The following is a 21192-nucleotide window of genomic DNA, read 5'->3' as shown; positions in this document are numbered from 1 at the left end:
TCTCACACAATGCAAAGAAAAAAGCAAAAGCAGACAGGATTTTGTCCCTCTTACAGATTTCACTTTGCATAAACATTCCAAATAATTACTGCAGGTTTAAGATTTTGATGAAGCCCTGTCTTTTTGAGGGTATATACTAAATTACAGCGTGATTTCACCTTAAGCATTTTATAATGTTCCTGCAGTGTTTAGGGCTGTTAAGACATCCTTGGAAATCCCCACTCAAGAAGAAATTATTTAAAGAGTGCATTTGTAATAGTCTGGGAAGACACTTTACAAAGGAGAAGGAATTAGGGTATCTTATTCTCAAATCAGTCACCACCAGCACAGATCAATGACCCTGAAAGATTTGCTTAATGAATGAAATCTAACACTGAGGTTTTACCAAATTATTTCCTTGATTGATGTTAAGAGGGAAATTTGGACTTTTGGTGTTGTCACAGGATTTACTGGGGCATTGGCACACTAATTTTCATAAAGTTTCTCTTTAATGCCTGGCCAGTAAAATCAGCTGGTAATGTGATGATGAATTTGTCTCTTCTCATATCTTATCATTGTCTCCCTTACAGCCCTAACAGCTAAACTTTAACATAAAACAGGGTTTTCATCTTCCACAGCATAGATCTAAATTTTCTTTTTTTTTTGAGCTACAGACAGTTTTCTAGCTCCTTCCTTCTCTTACTGAAAAAAGAGGCAGTTTTATAAAGCCAGCACACCTCGTGGGGGTTGGATCAGGCCCAGGTGCTGGATTTGAATGATTTCATTCAGCCCCTGCTCCTATCTTCTTCCCTGTGGTCTGGAACCTGCAAACTGTATGTATTATCATAGGCTGATTACTTTAAGTGATAGCATCTGCCTTTCAACCATCAAAGTCCTCTGGCTGCCAGAGTTTTTCTTCATTTATGCTTTGGGCATTTCTGGGGAGAAATCCAAAGGACTTTGAACGTTAACAACACTGATTGAAAAATGGCAGAGTCCTAATTATTCCACAGATGAACAAGAGGAATGTTTAAATGAATTAAAAAGGCTGTATAAATGTAGCTATAATGTATACATGGATGTGAAACACAGACGTACAGTATGTGAGTTTGTAAACAGAAGTTCATGAAAGGGCAGTTTCTGATCTCTCACACTTTTGCTCTCTTACACATCAATATTGCACCTCCTGATCAGACTTTGCACATATCTTTTGTCACACCCCTCCCTTCACACCATCTTCAGCCTTGCAGCCACTCCCTGACTCATTCCTCGCAGCCGAGGGAGGGCAGTCATGTCAGCCTTCATGTCTAACTGCTGTTTCCTCAGCAAGGCGAGTTACACCAAATTTTAATACGCTAACCTATAAATTCTGTCTCATTGCTTTAATTAGAATTTGAACTCCAGAAGTGCAACGAGTCCTTTACGGGGACATCAGTGATTTGCAAACTGCTCATCCCGAAAGCTTTGTCATTGTTGCTGGCAACTTCAATCATGCGTATCTTAAGACCGTTCTCCCTAAATTTTATCAATATATTAACTTTGCATCCAGAGGGGTGAACACTAGACTTTATACAGATATCTGTGGCGCATACAAGGCTGTTCCCCGCCCCCACCTGGGCTACTCTGACCACATCTCTGTTATACTAATCCCAGCATACAGACCGCTGCTCAAACGTGCCAAACTGGCTCTGAAACAGATCAGAGTATGGCCAGATGGAGCCATCTCAGCATTACAGGACTGTTTTTAGCACACAGACTGGAATATGTTCAGGGAGGCTGCTGCCTATGATCATCTCATAGTATGCAGCATCTGTGACTGGCTACATCAGAAAGTGTATAGATGACGTCACTGTCTCAAAATTCATCATCACACGGGCTAGCCAAAAGCCATGGCTGACTACAGAGATCCATGCACACTGCTAAGAACCCGTGATGCTGCATTCAGCCCTTAGGATCGGAGGACCAACCTGTCCTCTGCCATCAGGGAAGCAAAGCACACCTATGCACACCTTGGACACCAGAGACACGCGGCGCATGTGGCAGGGCATCCAGGTCATTACTGACTACAGGATTACTCTATGTGCCAGTGACGGTGATGCCTTTCTCCCAGATGTGCTGAATAACTTCTATGCACGGTTCGAAGCACTGAATGTTGTGCTTGCGAGGAAGACAATACCTCCTCCCGATGATCAGGTGCTTTGCCTGTCCACCGCTGATGTGAGGAGGAAACTAACCAAAGTTAATCCACGTAAAGCTGCTCGACCTGACAATATACTTGGTTGCGTGCTCAAGGAATGTGCAGATCCGCTAGCAGATGTCCTTGATGATATTTGTAATATCTCCTTGTGCCAGGCGATTATCCCTATATGCTTCAAATCCACCACTATTATACCAGTGCCGAAGAAGTCAGCTGTGTCCTGCCTCAATGATAACCACCTCGTGGCACTCACACCAGTTATCATGAAGTGCTTCAAGAGGCTAGACATGGGCCACATAAAGTGGTGCACAAACAGCTTGTCTCTTAATGTAGATAAGACAAAAGAGATGATTATTGACTTCAGGAGGGCCCATGCTGATCACTCCCCACTGTACATCAGTGGCTCCCCTGTGGAAACAGTTAGAAGCACCAAGTTTCTTGGTGTACACATTATAGATGACTTCACTCGGTCCTTCCATACCACCTCCCTATTAAAAAAAAGCACAGCTGAGAAAAGATATTGCAGTATATGGGCTAGCTCCACTAGATTCTGTAACAGTTTTTTCCCACAGGCTGTTAGGCTTCTCAACACTGCTTGCACCCACTCTGTCACGCCCTGTACACCTAGAGGGCGCTCTACTTCTATCCTGTTCCTAGTTCCCTGTGATTATTCATATCTTTCCGGTGTGTCTTGTATAGCCTGTTTACTTCCTGTGTCTGCTCTGCTCCTTGCTCACCATTGAGCAATATTACCTATTATTGCCTATTACCAGGTCGCCCCACGTCCGTGGCCTGAGGGCATAGGTTTCTATTCCGACATCATCCAACTCCCTGAGCCAGGGCTAACCCCCGTGTTGCCCCCTTTTACCGCATAGGGTCTACTCCTTGTCATTCCACGGCATGCCCTTCCAACATCCATGGTACACTCCAATTCCAGAAACAAGGTTTAAACTCCCCCAGTGTTTAGTGTATATTGTATGATGTATTTTTTGTACTATTCTGTAACAGTTAAATTGCACTATGTATATATCCTGTGTACACTGCCTCTGTTCTGGTGTACACTGTCTTAGTTTGCATGATCTTATTGTTTAATATTAGTATTATTAGTCCTGTCTACATTGTCTATGTCAGTGTCTTGTCTGTAATTGCACCTTGGACCAGGAGGAATGATATTTTCGTTCCACTGTATACTTGTATATGGCTGGAATGACAAATGAACTTGAACTTAATCGATGAAGACAATATAGAAACTTAAAAAGTGGTTTAATAAAAAATTCTAACATGGGACATTTTTGCCTCAATCCTGAAATGTCACACTGTCAAGAATAATAAATGTAAATGTTATTAAGTCAGCTTGGACGTTGAAAATCTTTGCTACACACATTTCCCAGGTATGGGTGAGCTCTGTGACAGAGATAACTGAAGAAGATCTGAATGCTGAAGACAGAGACAGTCCACCAGAAGATCTGGAGTATATCATCATTCCTCCTAGCAATGGTCATCTGGCACTCAAGAATTCTGCCAACAAACACATCTTCAACTTTACACAGGCCCACATTAACCAGGGGCAGTTAGTCTTCGTGCACAGTGGTAAGAGATGCTCAGAACACTTTAGCCTATCATTTGTCAATGCATCCAATGTTTTCCCCACTTTTCCAAATTGCTAAACTGAGAGGTATTATCTTGAAATTTTGTGGGACAATCTGAAAGTATTCTTTCCTGTAAGGTAATTTACAGTTACTTAATTTACTTTAGAAAAAGCAGTTGATTGACATTTGTCTTCAAGAGATTTGCCAGAATGTGTTGCATGATTCACCGCATGATGTATCTACTTTAAAATTTAAAACCTTCCATTTGAAAGCTGTAACTTATAGTATTTGGTTTTAAAAGCATCGGTTTTCAGCTACAGAATAATTCTTGGAAACTTTGGTCAGACATTTGAAGTTTGTGGTGAGTGACTATAGTGTTTACATAGCTTCAGATTAAATTAGGTAATGTCAGAGTATGTCTTCAAACTAAAGGAGTGTTAAACCTAGTATAGAGCAAACTAGAAGTTTGTTAGCAACCTAACAATGTTTTACTGTTGAGACTGAGTGGAAAATGTTATGTATTATTTTTCAGGTGCCATGTCTGGTGGATTTAACTTCCAAGTTAATGATGGGATGAACTTTGCCCAAAGGCAGATCTTCAGCATCACAGCCAGAGCCTTGGTCCTCAGTCTTGAAAAAAACAAACCTCTCAAAGTGTTTCCAGGTAACTTCATGAAAGCCTAGCCTCTGCTGTTTCTATCGAATAGCTTTTGATATGATACACAAATTTTGCCTGTATTTCAAATAGTTGGATCCAACTACATTCAGTTATACAAATGCATAATAGCATTTAGTAATCAGACTAAAAAGACAAACTAATGTTTTCATTTTGTTCCCAATTGTTTTTGTTTTCAATTTTTCATTTCAATTTTATGTGCACAAAACATTTCACATTTACAGTAGCATACATGTGCAAAGGAAAATGTATGATTCTAAGCTATTGCAATTTTAAGGCATTGGAATTGTTTCAATATATAAGTGTGAATCTGCATGTTAACTTGTAGTAACCACAAGTGGTTACTGAAACCGAAACTGTTATGTTCTTTAAAATGTTTTAAAATAGTGAAGTGCAGGCTATACTTCTCATTGTCTGTTCCTGAAAATAAAAGCCTATCAGAACCTTCCTAATGGGGAAATGTGTCTGTAGGCATTGCTTTCTATTGTTAATAAAAATAGTTTTAGGTGGCTGCTTTTTTACTTACAGGTTTTCATTTTGGGATAAATGGTATAGTTATTTCCATCTTGACATGCAGTCTAACATAGCCACCATTTGTGATTGTTGCATTTTGATGAAGTATTAATATTGGCTTCTTTTTTGTATGCAAGCATATTTATGTTTTTTACCAAAATTCTTTTGTAAAATGAAAAAATAGGCCTCAAGGTTGTAAGTGCTGAGTCATTGGGGGTCTGCAAGAAGAGCCATGATGCAGGACCTGAATCATTAACGTACTGACATACTGACGAGCAGCGTGGGCACAGCAGTCTCTCATCTGTAACGTTTGTGTGCTCTTATTACAATAATTTTGAAAAGGCACAGTAAATTCTGTTTACATCACCAACTGTACATCATCCAATTGTACAGTAGACAAAACTTCCAATATGAGAGTTGTGAAATTCATGTTAGATTATTTTGTTTCTGGTTTCCATATTACAAATTCATAATATTTTGGGATAATGGATGTATATTAGTTGTGGTTGCGATATAAGAAGTGTTTGTTTTTACTTTTAGAATATGAATTTTCTAAATGTATTTTTATGTGAATACTACGTCTGCCCCTCAGTTGCCTAGTTTTAATCATTAACTATTTATTAGGTGTGTGTGTGGGGGGGTTATAAATATTATGGCCACAAAGTCATGTTAATGCTACTGTAAAATACAAATCCTGAGGTCAATGATTAAACTCCTATTTATTTCCACAAATGAAGAGAATAGAAATTGAGGTACCTCAATAAAATAAATCAGTACCGTTGTATGCAAAAGTTTGGGCACCACTGGCTAAATTACATTTTGTTGATTTTCTTAGTTAAAAGACGTTAACACAACCTCTGCAGTGAACAAACTTCATTTTGACATATTTCTGCAAATTGTAAAGCACAGTTACTATTTATATGCTGAATTTAACAGACTGAAAAAAATAACACACCATTTGGTAGAAATCATAGCCTCCAAGCGTCTTTGTGTTCTTGCTTTAGGAAATTTTTCCCACTTGCAGAATGCTTCTAGTTCATAAATATTCTTAGGTTGTCTTGCATGCACTGCAAGTTTGAGATCTACCCACAGATTTTCAATAATATTCAAGTCTAGGGACTGTTAAGTCCATTCCAAAACCTTAATCGTTCATTTCTTGAAGTAGTCCATGGTTGATTTTGAGGTATGTTTTGGATCATTGTCTTGTTGTAATATCTAACCTCTTTTTAGCTTCATTTTCTTCACTGATTGTGGGACATTAGCTTCCAGGATTTGTTGATACTTAGTAGAATCCATTCTTCCCTCTACTTGCACAGTATTTCCTGTCACACAACCCCAAAGCATAATAGATCCACCCCCATGCTTAACAGTTGGCAAGGTGTTCTTTTCTTCAAATGCTTCTCCTTTTTTCCCCAAAAATGTACCTTCGGTGATTGTAGCCAAAGACTTCAATTTTTACTTCAGCAGACCACAGCACTTGGTTCCTAAACACCTCTGGCTTATCTAAGTATTAAATACTTCAGAGCTTGGCTTTTGTGATGAGATCGAAGGTAAAGTTTCCTTCTGATGACTCTTCCATGCAGATCATGTTTGTGTAAACAATGCTGCACAGTGGAGCGGTGCACCACTACTCCCATGCCAGCTAACTCTTCCTGCAGGTCCTTTACAGTGATATTTGGAGGTTTTGCTTTGCATTCCTGACAAGTCTATGAGCAGTTCTATCAGAGATTTTTCTTGGTCTTCCAGATCTTGACTTTAACAGTTCCCCTTAACTTTCATTTCTTAATGACTTTTCAGACAGTTGAACTTGCAAGGTTGTATCTTTTTATAGCCTTCCCCTCCTTTGTAAAAGTCAATTATCTTTATTTTCTGATCCTCAGTCAGCTGCTTAGAGGGGCCCACGGTTGTTGAGTGTAAGCACAACACCCTGAGAGGTTCAAAGAGTTAGAGAATTTATTAAGCTTTGGAATTGTCATCACCTGACTTAGATTAAGGCCTAACGAACCAATTAAGTTCTAAGACCTTCCAAAAAAATAACACTTGTGAATCAACTGGAAGGGTGCTCAAACTTTTACACATGCCACATGTACTGTTTTATTTTTTTCAATCTGTTCAATTCAGCAAATAAATAACTGCATTACAATTTGCAGAAATATGTCAAGTTTAAGTTTGTTCGCTGCAGAGGTTGTGTTAACTTCTTTTCACTAAGAAAATCAACAAAACATAATTTGACCAGGGGTGCCCAAACTTTTGCATAGAACTGTACTGATTTATTTTATTGAGGTACCTCAATTTCTATTCTCTTCATTTGTGGAAATAAATAGGAGTTTAATCATTGACCTCAGGATTTGTATTTTACAGTAGCTTTAACATGACTTTGTGGCCATAATATTCATAATATACCCCCCCCCCCCCCTTCTTTTCACTTAGAAAATCAACAAAACATGTAATTTGGCCAGGGGTGCCCAAAGTGTTGCATACAACGGTATTTGGTGATAAAATGGTATTTGCAGCTGCGGCTGGTAATGTGTTAGCTACGCTACAATGCATAGTGGTTTAATGGGAAAGTGAACTGTCCTGAGTTTCTATTTAAGGCTGACTTTCTTTTTTGTTTTTCAACTCTTGAGAATCAGTGCTCATTTAGAATATTGCATAGAATTGTGGGTCACCACATTATAAGAAAGTTATTGCTGCTCTGAAATCTATACAGTGAAGTACATTTAGGGCTGTCCTACACTGACAGACACAACAAAATTAATGTTTGTAGTCTCAATAAGGGAATACCAGGAGAGGAAAGTAAAAGTTATCTAAATTCGCAAACTTGTTAAGCCTTTGGTTTCTTCAGAACCAGAAGCAAAACATGGATCACAGTATACAGATTCTAAGAACAGACCTCCAGGTAAAGTGCTGAAAACAAGGTTACAGACAAATGGAACAAGCTATCGTGACATATTATCAAAGCTAATACTATTGCTTCTTAAAAGAAATGTCTGGATGAGTTCCTCATTTGATGAGATAACGTAGCTACAAAAAACCCATTGAGATAACTTGGCCAAATGGGAGACTTATGTGCTTGCCATAATACAGTGTAGTATATTGATGGAAAACTTGTTTCCTGACTTGAAGCCGGTGTTGTTGGTGTGTGTGTGTCTTTTGTAGTTTCTGTCACCTACATTGTTACACATATAAATTAATACCTACATTATAAACTCAATTATACTTTGAGAGCAACAAGGAAGGAAAAGTAAATTCGGGATAAATTTGTAAATGCAGAAAGATTCTTTTAAAAATACATTTTCATTGGGAAGTTTTTCTAAGTCTTGGATCTATTAGTATCTCATTTAGGACCCTTAGCTATAATTAATGAAACTCAGGTTTGTTAAATAGCTGTCCAATCTAAAATCTGTAACAGAAAATGGAACACACTAAATGAAACATAAATGTAACAAAATTTGTTTCAATTTAGTGCAATGTACTGCTGGATCATTGGAGGAGACTTTAAGGTAAAGAATCATTGATGGTTTACTTTGTATTAGACTCTCAGTTTCCTAGCAGTGCATTATTAGATGTGGTTAAAAGTTTTTAAACAGCACAGAATGTTTAAACCCATAACTGCCATGTTTTTAATGTCTACGGTTGGCGTTGTAGTTATTTCTAACTTTAACAGTTTGTAGAAATATTTCCTATCCTGTTTACCTAAAAGATTTGTTATAAATCAGAATTATATAATGAAAATTATTAAACTTTATGATGTGCCAGGTTCCTTTCCTTTACCTTGAAAGTTCTGTTATGCTATTTAAGATTATAGCCATCATAGTTGAGAAGTACAACAGTCTATTTAACAAGCTATATTGTAACCTTTATTAAATTTGTCCGTAATATATATATATATTACAGCAATTTTGTGAGATTTAAGTTTTAAGAGACAACATTCAACATCAAACCACTTCCCTGAAATATAATTTTTAAAGGTATAAACAGTCACATTATGGAGTTCCAATCTTATTATTAATTTTACAGTAGCTCAGGACATTCCAAGGACAGTGGCAGTCAGCCAGAGACCATTGTTCTGTCTTTATAAAATGAAAGTACTTCAAGGTTATCTGGTAAGCTGTTAGTATTTTTACAGAAAGACTTATGACCCCATCATTGGAGTAATTTAAATACATAAATGGATCCATTCAGTTTATTTTTTTACGTCTTCAAATCTGCTTTTTATAGTAATGTTTCTGTTATTCTGGTAATAAATTATAATGCCAGTAGTTTTAAAACTATAGTGTTAAAGCTATGTTTTGTGCAGATATTGTACACAAATAATAATTGTCCAGGAGTTAAAATAAGATTAAACACAGAAAAGAAAGATTATTTAAATTTAATTTATACGTTTGAGTTTGCATTAAATTATTTTGCATTTGTGACATACTAATCACAAAAACAAAATCAAATGCTAACTGATTTAAGCATTTGGCTAATGCTCTTACAACAGTAGTCTAAATAAAGCATCTCTTTATCAATTTATTAACTTCTTCGACATCTTCATTTTTTTGCAGAACATTTTAAGAACATTACAGTGTAATCTAAATTTGTAAACAGTCACTTCTGATATAAACAAATGATTATTTTTTTATACTCCCTCATAAAATATACAAAAGAGTGAGCATTACATGTTCAAACCTGCTGTCTACATGGAGGTAATGTCATAAATGAATTCCTGAAAAATATACTCTTTTCATCAAGCATTCCTTTATGGCTTTCACATTACACGCTTGAATAAGTAGGTCACTAGCAGGCACACTTAAAAACCAATTAAATATACATTTTAAATCTTTAGAGTTATAAAAATACCTCTGATGAACAGTGCACACTAAGTTTCATTTCATGTTCATTAACAGCTTTTTAGTTCAGCATTGTAAGGACTTTGCATATTTGTTCTTACTTTTTGAAGTACTTTTATTTATCAAGGTGCACATTGACTATGGTAGAAAGAAAACAATTTTAGGTCTTGGATCTGACACATAGTGGTCCACAACTTCCCCATTTTTGAAGAATTGAAGCAATTAACACAATTTGCTGAACTGTAATAATCACTTAAATATGTAGGGGCTTTTCAAAGCCAAAATCTTTTCCAATGAGCTCCTGATTTCTAAACCCAAATCCATTGTGCACTTAACCTTGTTTTTTTTAACACATTCTACACCAGAACACAATGGCTCACTGGGTCATCCTGATTTCTGTAGTGTTAAGTGGATTGAGAATGTGCGATTCCCTACCTGGTTGGAACATCTGTCCATCACAGCAATATTGGTCCCTGCTTATATAGCTGAGTATACTGAAGCTGAGTATACTGAAGCTGAGTATACTGAAGTATACTGAAGTCAATGGCACAACAGCAGTGTCTGCAGTGGGGACTTGAACATATTACTTGTGAGTTGTAAGTCCAGAGACTTACCCATTACTCAAGTTCAAGTTCACGTTTATTTGTCATTCCAAACATATACAAATATACAGTGGAACCTCCTTGTCCACGGTTCAAATATAGAAAGGACAGACAAGACACCGATATAGATATATAGATACTTTATTGATCCCGTGAGGGAAATTGCAGTGCAACAGCAGCTTAACACAGACAACACAGCCACAGTGTAACGAATGATACAATAATAATAATACAAGACATACAATACAATCAATACAGTGAGGGGTGCACTAAAAGAGTTACTCACAGTCCAGGACACACAAAGAACAAACTAGAACAGAACAGTACGCAGAAAAATCATATTGCACATATGAATATAAATATAAATGTAAATATAGATATAAATATAAATATATTGCACGGGTCCCTGGCATATATTGCACAAAAAACGGTTGTAAACGGGGGAAAAAAAAGAACAGATGTAGCAGTAGATGTCTAGATGTGTTCAGTCCAGAAACAGGTCACTGTCAATGTTGCCTCTGCCCAGACGCAAGGTGGATGCATTATACAGTCTTATGGCAGAAGGCAAGAATGACTATAGACATTGTAGACAGGACACACATAGTTCAAAGTGCAGATAGTGCAAATTACAAGGCAAATACATAATACAATATACACACTGGGGGTGTTTAATCCCTGTTTCTGGAATTGGAGTGGGTGGAAGTACTGTAGATTCCAGGGTGTTGAGGAGCCTGACAGCCTGTGGGAAGATGCTGTTACAGAGTCTGGTGGAGCTAGCCCATACACTGCAATATCTTTTCCCAGATGATAGGAGGGCAAAGAGATTATGGGGAGGGGTCATCTACTATACTGGAGGCCATGTGAAAGCAGCTCTTTTGATAGATAACTGAAATGGAAGGGAGGGAGGCTCCAAAGATCTTTTCAGCTATTTCCACAATTCGTTGCAGGGTCTTGCGGTCTGAAGTGCTGCAATTCCCAAACCAAACAGTGATACAGCTGGTCAAGGTGCTTTCAATGGTGCTTCTGTAGAAAGAGGTAAAAATGGGCAGGGGAAGGTTTGCCCTCCTCAGTCGCTGTCTCCACAGGGGAGCCGTTAATGTACAGTGGGGAGTGATCAGCGTACATCAATGCTGTTGATGTACATTGTTATATAATTAAAGCTATATATTCTATAACTATATGTGATTTTTTTGTCTGTTTTTGTCTGTCTTTTTAGGATCTCTAACAGTCCTTTCCACTGAAAATCTACAGGCAGTAACAAATGACAACAGTGCTACAGGAAATCGAACTGTAACCTTCACTCTCATCAGCACACCAAAACTTGGGAAACTCGTCAAGATAGAGGCTGACAACTCAACATCAGAAATTTCTTCTTTTACACAAATCATGGTGTGTAGACATAAAGAGAACCTCAGCAAGGCCATATGTTTGCAAGCTGAAATTTATGGCACTATAGTTTCCCAGGCACTAAATTTGTTTTATGAAAGACCCGTTCACATTAGGGTTTGAGGAAAAAGTACTAGTTGGTGGTAAAATATTTGGCTGCTTAATATTATTATAAATACTGTGCTTTTATCCTTTTGCAAAGTAAAGGAAGACTATAAAAACATCTGTTTACATGTCAGTTTTGGACAAAGCTTTGCTTGGATAAAAAACGTTACAGTGGTGTGAAAAAGTGTTTGCCCCCTTCCTGATTTCTTATTTTTTTGCATGTTTGTCACACTGAAATGTTTCAGATCATCAAACAAATTGAAATATTAGACAAAGATAACACAAGTAAACACAAAATGCAGTTTTTAAATGAAGGTTTTTATTATTAAGGGAAAAACAAAATCCAAACCTACATGGCCCTGTGTGAAAAAGTGATTGCCCCCCCTGTTAAAACATAAATCAACTGTGGTTTATCACATCTTTGGAAAGCTGAGTTCAATTTCTCTAGCCACACCCAGGCCTGATTACTGCCACACCTGTTCTCAATCAAGAAATCACTTAAATAGGACCTGCCTGACAAAGTAAAGTAGACCAAAAGATCCTCAAAAGCTAGACATCATGCTGCGATCCAAAGAAATTCAGGAACAAATGAGAAACAGAGTAATTGAGATTTATCAGTCTGGAAAAGGTTATAAAGCCATTTCTAAAGCTTTGGGACTCCAGCGAACCACAGTGAGAGCCATTATCCACAAATGGCGAAAACATGGAACAGTAGTGAACCTTCCCAGGAGTGGCCGGCCGACCAAAATTACCCCAAGAGCTCAGCGACGACTCATCCAAGAGGTCAGAAAAAACCCCACAACAACATCCAAAGAACTGCAGGCTTCACTTGCCTCAGTTAAGGTCAGTGTTCATGACTCCACCATAAGAAAGAGACTGGGCAAAAATGGCCTGCATGGCAGAGTTCCAAGACAAAAACCACTGCTGAGCAAAAAGAACATAAAGGCTCGTCTCAGTTTTGCCAGAAAACATCTTGATGATCCCCAAGACTTTTGGGAAAATACTCTGTGGACTGACGAGACAAAAGTTGAACTTTTTGGAAGGTGTGTGTCCCATTACATCTGGTGTAAAAGTAACACAGCATTTCAGAAAAGGAACATCATACCAACAGTAAAATATGGTGGTGGTAGTGGGATGGTCTGGGACTGTTTTGCTGCTTCAGGACCTGGAAGACTTGCTGTGGTAAATGGAACCATGAATTCTGCTGTCTACCAAAAAATCCTGAAGGAGAATGTCCGGCCATCTGTTCGTGACCTCAAGCTGAAGCGCACTTGGGTTCTGCAGCAGGACAATGATCCAAAACACACCAGCAAGTCCACCTCTGAATGGCTTAAGAAAAACAAAATGAAGACTTTGGAGTGGCCTAGTCAAAGTCCTGACCTGAATCTGATTGAGATGTTGTGGCATGACCTTAAAAAAGCAGTTAAGGCTCGAAAACCCTCCAATGTGGCTGAATTACAACAATTCTGCAAAGATGAGTAGGCCAAAATTGCTGTAAAAGACTCATTGCCAGTTATCGCAAACGCTTGATTGCAGTTGTTGCTGCTAAGGGTGGCCCAACCAGTTATTGGGTTTAGGGGGCAATCACTTTTTCACACAGGGCCATGTAGGTTTGGATATTTTTTTTCCCTTAATAATAAAAACCTTCATTTAAAAACTGCATTTTGTGTTTACTTGTGTTATCTTTGTCTAATATTTCAATTTGTTTGATGATCTGAAACATTTCAGTGTGAAAAACATGCAAAAAAATAAGAAATCAGGAAGGGGGCAAACACTTTTTCACACCACTGTATCTGTGTTTCCACTATATAATATGATGTTAACGCAGTCACTGCAGTCTGTTTTTATTATTGAAACAGACATGCAAGTCAATTAATGCTAAACCTAAAAAAGCTTTTGGTCTGAATTGGTGTTAATATTTTATACTAAAAAGTTAATTTAATTTGAATAATAACATACAGGTTGAAACAACATAAAATTATGTAGTATGGAATGTTTTTTTACTTGCAAGGAAAACTGAATACATAAAAATCATTTTCTCTTGGAAAGGTGCCTCAATGTGCAGAAAATCAAAATGATTCATCATTAATAGCTGTTTATAAAATTACTCATATTTCACAGTACCCAACCACCACCAGTTCTGTGCAGAAGAATGCATTTCAGCCTTTTTAGTTACACTAATAAGAGTTCAAAAGTAAGTATTGGGCAATTAAGACAGTTGATTCATAGTTTGAGATAATATTGTATAATTTATCTTCTTAATATGGAGGAACTCTGACAGTGTTTCCTTGCATATGATGTCTCACAAGATTCTTGTTGTAGCAGACATGACTTCTCATCAAGAAAAGATTAATCTGACAGTTATACCATGTTAAATGGGTATATATCTCCTGACAGAAAGTTAAAAATGTGATGTTTGTTATCACAGTTTAGAGCAAAATGACATCATTTTGGACCCATCATTTCAGGGGGTTTTAGAATATCAAATGTAATCAAGCAATACTTTAATATCTCACAGAAATATAATGAAACCATTAGAGTATAGAAAAATGAACCTGTGAAAAGAATTAATCAAGCATTTCATATACAGTATGTACATTAGCAATGAGAGGTAGAAGTAAGAAAAAGGAAGGTAATACATTTTCTAAAACAAGTGTAGTAGATTGTCTGATTCTGAAAGATCCTCATTAAAATGCAATTGCTGTAAAGGATGTTCTGTAAATGATAGCATATTTGAACCACATAAAAAATACAAGGTCCTTACATGCGTCTCTTCTTGCACAGGTGGATGATGGTGTGATTGCATATAAGCAAAGCCATGTCGAACCTGTGGGTTGGAGTGCTGTGGATTCCTTCAGATTCAGTGTGTCATCCCCACCTGCCTCCCTTGAACCACATGTGTTTAACATTGACATCTCATATGAAAACACTGGACCGGAATCTAAAAGCCTTCTCCTTGCAAACACAGGTAAAATGTACCACAAAAAATTTTATCATTGCAAAATTCATCTACATTTTGAGTATTAACAGTCTGAACTTTTTGAATTTAAGAAGATGCTGACTCTTATACAAAGTGTGGTAATAAAGAGTAAATATGTCTCTTATTATTTGAATTACACCTGTTTATGCAGGCTTACAGGATGTGCAATGAAGTGACAAACCTATAGCATTAGCTGTTGGATTTTAGATTCCTTACTAGATCCCTGAGTTTATAAAGCGTAGAATACTAAAAATATTGTGCGGTGGGTCTCTTATTTACTGCACTATATTTATATCTCTTATATTGATGTTACCTTTACTTTTTGTTTGTGGCTGTCAGGTGCTACAGTTACAGAGGGAGAGAAAGTTGTTATTGACAAGTCAAAGCTGGATGCATCCAACCTCATGGCAAAACTGCCTGAAGATCAGCGAAACTCTTATGAAGTCTGGTTTCAGGTTGTGTCTTTCCCCCAGCATGGTGTAATCATAGTTGGAGAACGTAACCTGACCAAAGAAAAACCAAACTTCTCCCAGTTTATTGTCAACAAGTTTGGGATCACCTACCTGCATGACAATTCTGAAACCACTTATGACAGCTTCCTCTTTAACTCCTGGCTCAACCTGAAGAGCAAGCCAGCTTCTCATCCCCAGGATGACAGTAATGTTGTTGAAGAGTTGTTTAACATCACTATTATTCCTGTGAATGACCAGCCCCCACAACTGAAGACCAAGTCCCCAAGCCTGAGGGTAGTACAAGGAGACAAAGCTGTCCTTGGCCCTGAGAACTTGAATGTGGTAGACTTGGATAACCCTCCAGAGGACATAAAATACACCATAATCAGTAAACCTAGCAATGGCTTTATGGCCATGGAAGGTCATTTAAATGAATCCATCATGGCCTTCACACAGGCTGATCTTAATAGTGGTAAAGTGTGGTTTGTCCAAGATGGCACTCCCTTCTCTGGGGTCTTTTATTTCAGTGTTACTGATGGCCAACATCGACCGATCTACAAACTGTTTAATCTACAAGTAACCGCGATCTCTGTCTTTCTTTTAAACAATACAGACCTGGTTCTTGAACAGGGTCAGAACTCTGCAGTTCTCACCAATGAGCATCTAGCTGCTGAGACCAATGGTAAGAGCACAGCAATCCAGTATCAGGTTACAACCCCTCCCCAGTATGGTAGCCTTCTTATTGATAGTGAAGTTGTCACACAGTTTGATCAGGATGACCTTCAGCAAAAAAGACTGTCTTACCGTATGATTAATCTCATGTCTTCCAAGGACAGCTTTGAATTTACTGCCTTCACTTCAGAGAGTAATTTGACACAGCAGGTTGTTAACATTACAGTAAAGCCTTTGATAAAATTACGAAATGATGTAAAGATCCCCTGTGGTGTTATAGTGAAACTGAGGAAAGACATGCTAAACGCCACAGAGTTATCAATCTTAAGTGGCAGTGATCCTCACTTTGAAATACTTTATCCTCCGAAGCATGGTAACATTTTTAAAGCTTCGACAGTTGAAGTAAGACCTTCACAGCCTGTACAGTCCTTCACTTTTGATGATTTAGATCAAGGAAAAATTGCCATTAAAGTCAACGTCAACATGACTGGAGTAGAAGAGATGAACGACTCATTCGTGTTTGTTCTGCAAGCGGATAAAGTTCAGCCTGCTGTTGGTGAGTTTACATACTCTGTTGTGCCGTACGATCCAACACTGCTACCAGCTGTCACCACAGAAGGTCCTCTACAGACAACCAGAACGCCTAAGAACCAAACCACTCAACAAGAGTCTACATTACACCTTCCTTTGGAACCAGTTGTAGCGACACAAAAACCTGTCAAGACTGTGCAGAGATGGAAAGGGAGAAACCGATGGGGAACCCAGAACAGAAATAACGCATCTGTACCATCGGTTACAAAAGCCACCTCAGGGAAACAGGAGACCACAAGAAAAAACACTGCTGTGAGAGTGGAATCTTTTCCCAGGAAAGCCTCCAACCCCCTGCTCATCATCCTCCCTCTGTTAGCTTGCCTACTTCTCATCATTATTCTGGTTGTGCTGATCTTAGTGTTCCGACACAGGAGGGAGAAGCAGAAACCCTTGATTCAGAACTACCCTAACAATAACATCCCCCCTAGCAGCCCACACCTTGGACAGCCAGAGAGAAGCTTAACCATTCCCTCTGTAACCGTCACTCCCCTGCACACAGACAATGTGGGGAGTCCACTGCTTTTGGGTCCTCAAGGACACACTGTGGTGGCCCCTGGTAGTCCCCAAGACACCTCCTTGCTCCTTTGTTCCTGGAATAATTTGGATCCAGAAACCTTACAGCATTGCCGGACTACTAACCCGTCTTTGAGGCACAACCAGTACTGGGTATAATATTTGCCTTAGTGCCGATGATTTAGTTGCGCTATCTTTATTCTACTGCTGCTGGACAGTCTGTAGAATTAGATCAAGCAGAGTGCTAGCCTAGGCCATTTTTAGACAACCTGTCTGATGCTGATAGACTTCTGTTTCAGCTCATCGATGCACTGTACAACACTAAAGGTAAAAAAAAGTGAATGGCTTGATAACAGCTTCTTTATTAAATCTTAAAACTGTAAAATTTGAAAATAAATGTTGGCTATAAACATTTATTTTCAAATTTAATTGTGTGTGAATTTAACCTTCTCTTGGTTAGTAAACATGTTCATGTTCCTATTACCTCCAGACTGTAGTTACAGTACTTGGAGTTACATAGAGATTTGTTTCAATGAGAGCTTTACTTACAGGACAAGGTAAAGATCACTGTCTAAGGAACTAGACAGCATCCTCACTTTCATTTATTTTTAGCATTGTTTCATTTTCTGCCACAATGCGTTTAAAAATGACAATGTGTTCTGGATACTTCCCTTTTAAATGAAAAGTTACACCCATGTTTAATTAAATCGATTCTCTAAATTCTTCCTAATTTTGTGTGAAAACTTTGTGATTAAAAGATGAAAACCAAGCATATGCTCTATAGATAGTTCATTTCATTTAGTTTTTTTCATTTGAGTAATATCTGTACATAAGTTTTCACTTAGTTACTTTTCAGACATATTCCAACAATCTGTACCTATATTCTGAGTATGACACTAGTACTATTTATTATTTTAAACAATAATATTATTGTTGTTGTTTTGTTTACTGCAGAATACTGTTTTTTCAGCATGGTACAAATTTACACAAAATAAGTTAGTGAGGTTATATTTTATACTTACTAAGGTAAAGGTACAAATTTAATTAAGCTTTAACTTTTCAAACTCCAGCCAGTATTTGAAAGTGCTTTACACTAGCTTTCCTTTCCTTATACTTACTTTTTACAACTTATATCGATCCATTTATTTTCCAACGACTTTATTCAGGGTTGTAGAGGAGCCAGAGTCTACATAACAAGCGTTGGGTGCAAGGCAGGATACACCCTGGTGGGGATACCAGTCCTTCACAGGGCACACACAGACAGACACACAGTTCACACCAGGGCCAGTTTTTCCAGAAGCCAGTTAACCTACCAGTATGTCTTTGGAGAAAACCAGAGTGCCTGGAGGAAACCCCCATGAACAGATCAGTTTTTCATTTGACGGGAACCCTTGCTTTTTCAATGAAGAGATTGGAGTATATTGAAAGAACTGTAGCAACTCTAACACTGGTTCATACTATAAAATAGCTGGTGTCTTGACAAATAGAGTTTTTCAGAACAGTTTTACTTTTCTTTTTTTGGACTATGTTTCACATAAACTAACCTCTGTTGCAAAATCTGATGAAATAGTTTCCAAGTAGGACCAGAACCTTATAGAAATCAGATATTATTGTTTTGTAACAATGCAGTATCAAAATCAAATTCAGAATAAGTCTGTCTAAATTTAATCCTGCAAAATTGATCATTTGGGTTATTTTATGTATTCTAAACCAAAACAGTACTCACTGTATGCACATTCTAGTGGCTAACTGTGTAAAATTCTTATCTTTTTAAGTAGATTTAAGTATTTATGTGTCGGGATCTGTTTGGAAACTAAGTTGGCATTTTGGATCAGATAATCTATCCAAATATACTTTACTGTGAAAATTAAGTTTTTAATTATGTCCATGAAATTAAAGAGTGACTCGAGTGAACCAGCTACTTCAGTCGGTCAGGGAAATTCCACTACATTTAGGCTAGAAAAAATATTTTTAGAGCTGTAACTAACTGATCCATTTGTCAAAGATGTTATTTTTGACTGTAAACTAAATTAGATATTGCAGTTCTGATTTTTCCTAATGTGACTTGAAAAAGGAAATATTCAGGAGTTAAGAGAAAATAAAAAAAACACTTACCCTCTACCCTGCAATGCTTTCAAAGAAAAAAGGAGAGTGTATTGATCAATTATCCTTATTCGACTATTACTCTAACTCATAGCCAGGAATGTGAGTGAAGGACAATTAACAATATGGTCCTCACACAGTTTCCTCTGTATAGTGACATATTCTTGAACAGCCATTCTTAGGTTTTGTGTTTTATATTTAAATTCCATTTAATTCCATTTCATTATAGTATAAAATATTCTATAAAATAGTACTTTGATTTACTCTGTTTTTGCTAATAAGACTTTCTTTTGGTCATGTTTTTGCCATCTTGACATCAAATAGCCAGACCCAGGCAGGACAGCAAAACATTTTAAAATCACAGTCATAAAATAATAACAGTAATAATAATAATAATAAATTGTTATAATATAAAATAATAATACATTAGACTATCAAGAATTCAGGCCATTCTGCTTGGCCAAAATGCAATTTATGCAGTGCCACAAAAATTAAGTGATTTTTGTTCAAGCCATGTGCTTGAACACAAGTAAATGCTGTGTGTCAAACAACAGTTCTGAAAGCTTAAGTGTGTTCATTAACCAGGTAGAGTACTGCATTTGATATCATTCAATGGAACACTCAAATATTGCTAGATCATGGTGCAGAAAATCACTTATCAATGAGTGCATCAATCACACTCCTGTTGGACACCTTCACCTTCGATTTCATTTGGCCTCATTTTATTACTGGTTTCTTTTCTAACACCATTTTTCCTTCCATTTCATTCTTAGCAGAAGCATACTAAAAATGCATTTGTAGTACAAATGAAAAAAGTTTAGTTTCATTAATCAAATAAGATTGCCTGGAACGTGTCTAATTTCTTTGCTGAAAACAGCTCCAAACAGAACGTTCACCATACCTGTATTTCTGAAGTGAAGGCTGTTTAAGCACATTGATGATTTTTCTTTCCGAGTTCTTTCACCACTTTTGCCAAAATGTGACATTATTATGCATGAAAGTTGTGAAATGGTTATTTTTGACATTTTTTCAGTGAAGCGCTGACAGCTGCATTAAACAACTAATCTGTCTCTCAAATGTCAGCTCCCAAAAGCAACAGATACAGGGTTAAATTTAAGTTCTGATGTAAGAAAGGAGTTGTATATTTAACATTTATGAATGAGAATCTATTCATGTCCTAGGGAAAATCACTTTTAAATTGAGGGTAATACCTCACTCTTTACCTTACTGTTTATGTCGGAAACACTGAATTCATGCTTTACTATTATTTAAGAATTGGTATTTTCTGTATTTACTGTGTGTTTGTATTAAAGTATTGTGCAAACACGTGAGTTTTTGTTTTTTTATTTCAACACTTATCTAGCCACTCCCCAATATGAAAATCTAACCCAGGAAACTGACCAATGTCATTTTCAACCAAGGGACAGCTGTAAAATCACAGGTGGCAGGTGAAGACTGCATAAAAAGACTACAGTGTTCTCACTTGTTGACTTTCTTTGCACAAGTGTTTTGTGTCTCACACCCTATTGTTGAGATGTAATGCTAGAAATTATAAAGGAGCATTGAAAGTAATACAGAAGTGACTTGCAAGAGATTTGGCAGTGAAGGGATATTACAGTATTTTGTCACATTAACTTGCACTTCAAATAAGGCTATTAGGAGAAGTTAAGTCAATCGGACTGGCTCAGTCTTACATAGCCTGTTCACACAGAAGCTTTTGTACGGTTATCAGTTTATGTATGAAAACTGAAAATACATAAAAGTTTCTACAGTTGCCAGACTGTGAACAGAACCAGACTAAGATTACTAGAGGTGGTCTTCTCAGTCTGTTTGCAAAATAAGGATTTGCAAACAGGAAATGAATTTTATGATTTCCCCTTGTATTATAAATAACTGGCTTTGGAAGCCAACAGGAATGTTTATGGTTTAATATGTTTTTTGCTACATTATCTGTCAAACGGAATTTAGTACAACTTACTATACAGTATAGTGCTTGTAG

The 21192-nt window shown here is 37.3% G+C and overlaps 1 protein-coding gene across 1 annotated transcript in view; it reads left to right on the top strand.

Moving 5' to 3' along the window:
* cspg4ba (chondroitin sulfate proteoglycan family member 4Ba) overlaps positions 1–20513 on the top strand; it is a 61767-nt gene extending 41254 nt beyond the window's left edge. The window contains exons 6-10 of the mRNA XM_088912333.1: positions 3568–3766; positions 4298–4429; positions 11608–11780; positions 14667–14850; positions 15202–20513. Coding sequence (XP_088768459.1) covers positions 3568–3766; positions 4298–4429; positions 11608–11780; positions 14667–14850; positions 15202–17249 — 2736 coding nt within the window. The 3' untranslated portion in view covers positions 17250–20513. The remainder of the gene's footprint in view (positions 1–3567; positions 3767–4297; positions 4430–11607; positions 11781–14666; positions 14851–15201) is intronic.
* Positions 20514–21192: the final 679 nt, after the last annotated feature.

The sequence above is a fragment of the Atractosteus spatula genome, chromosome 3 (genome assembly GCF_055471065.1).
Source record: "Atractosteus spatula isolate fAtrSpa1 chromosome 3, fAtrSpa1.hap1, whole genome shotgun sequence".
Taxonomy (NCBI): Eukaryota; Metazoa; Chordata; class Actinopteri; order Semionotiformes; family Lepisosteidae; genus Atractosteus; species Atractosteus spatula.
Note: the sequence above shows the minus strand (reverse complement) of the source record. Positions and strands in the feature narration are given on the sequence as shown.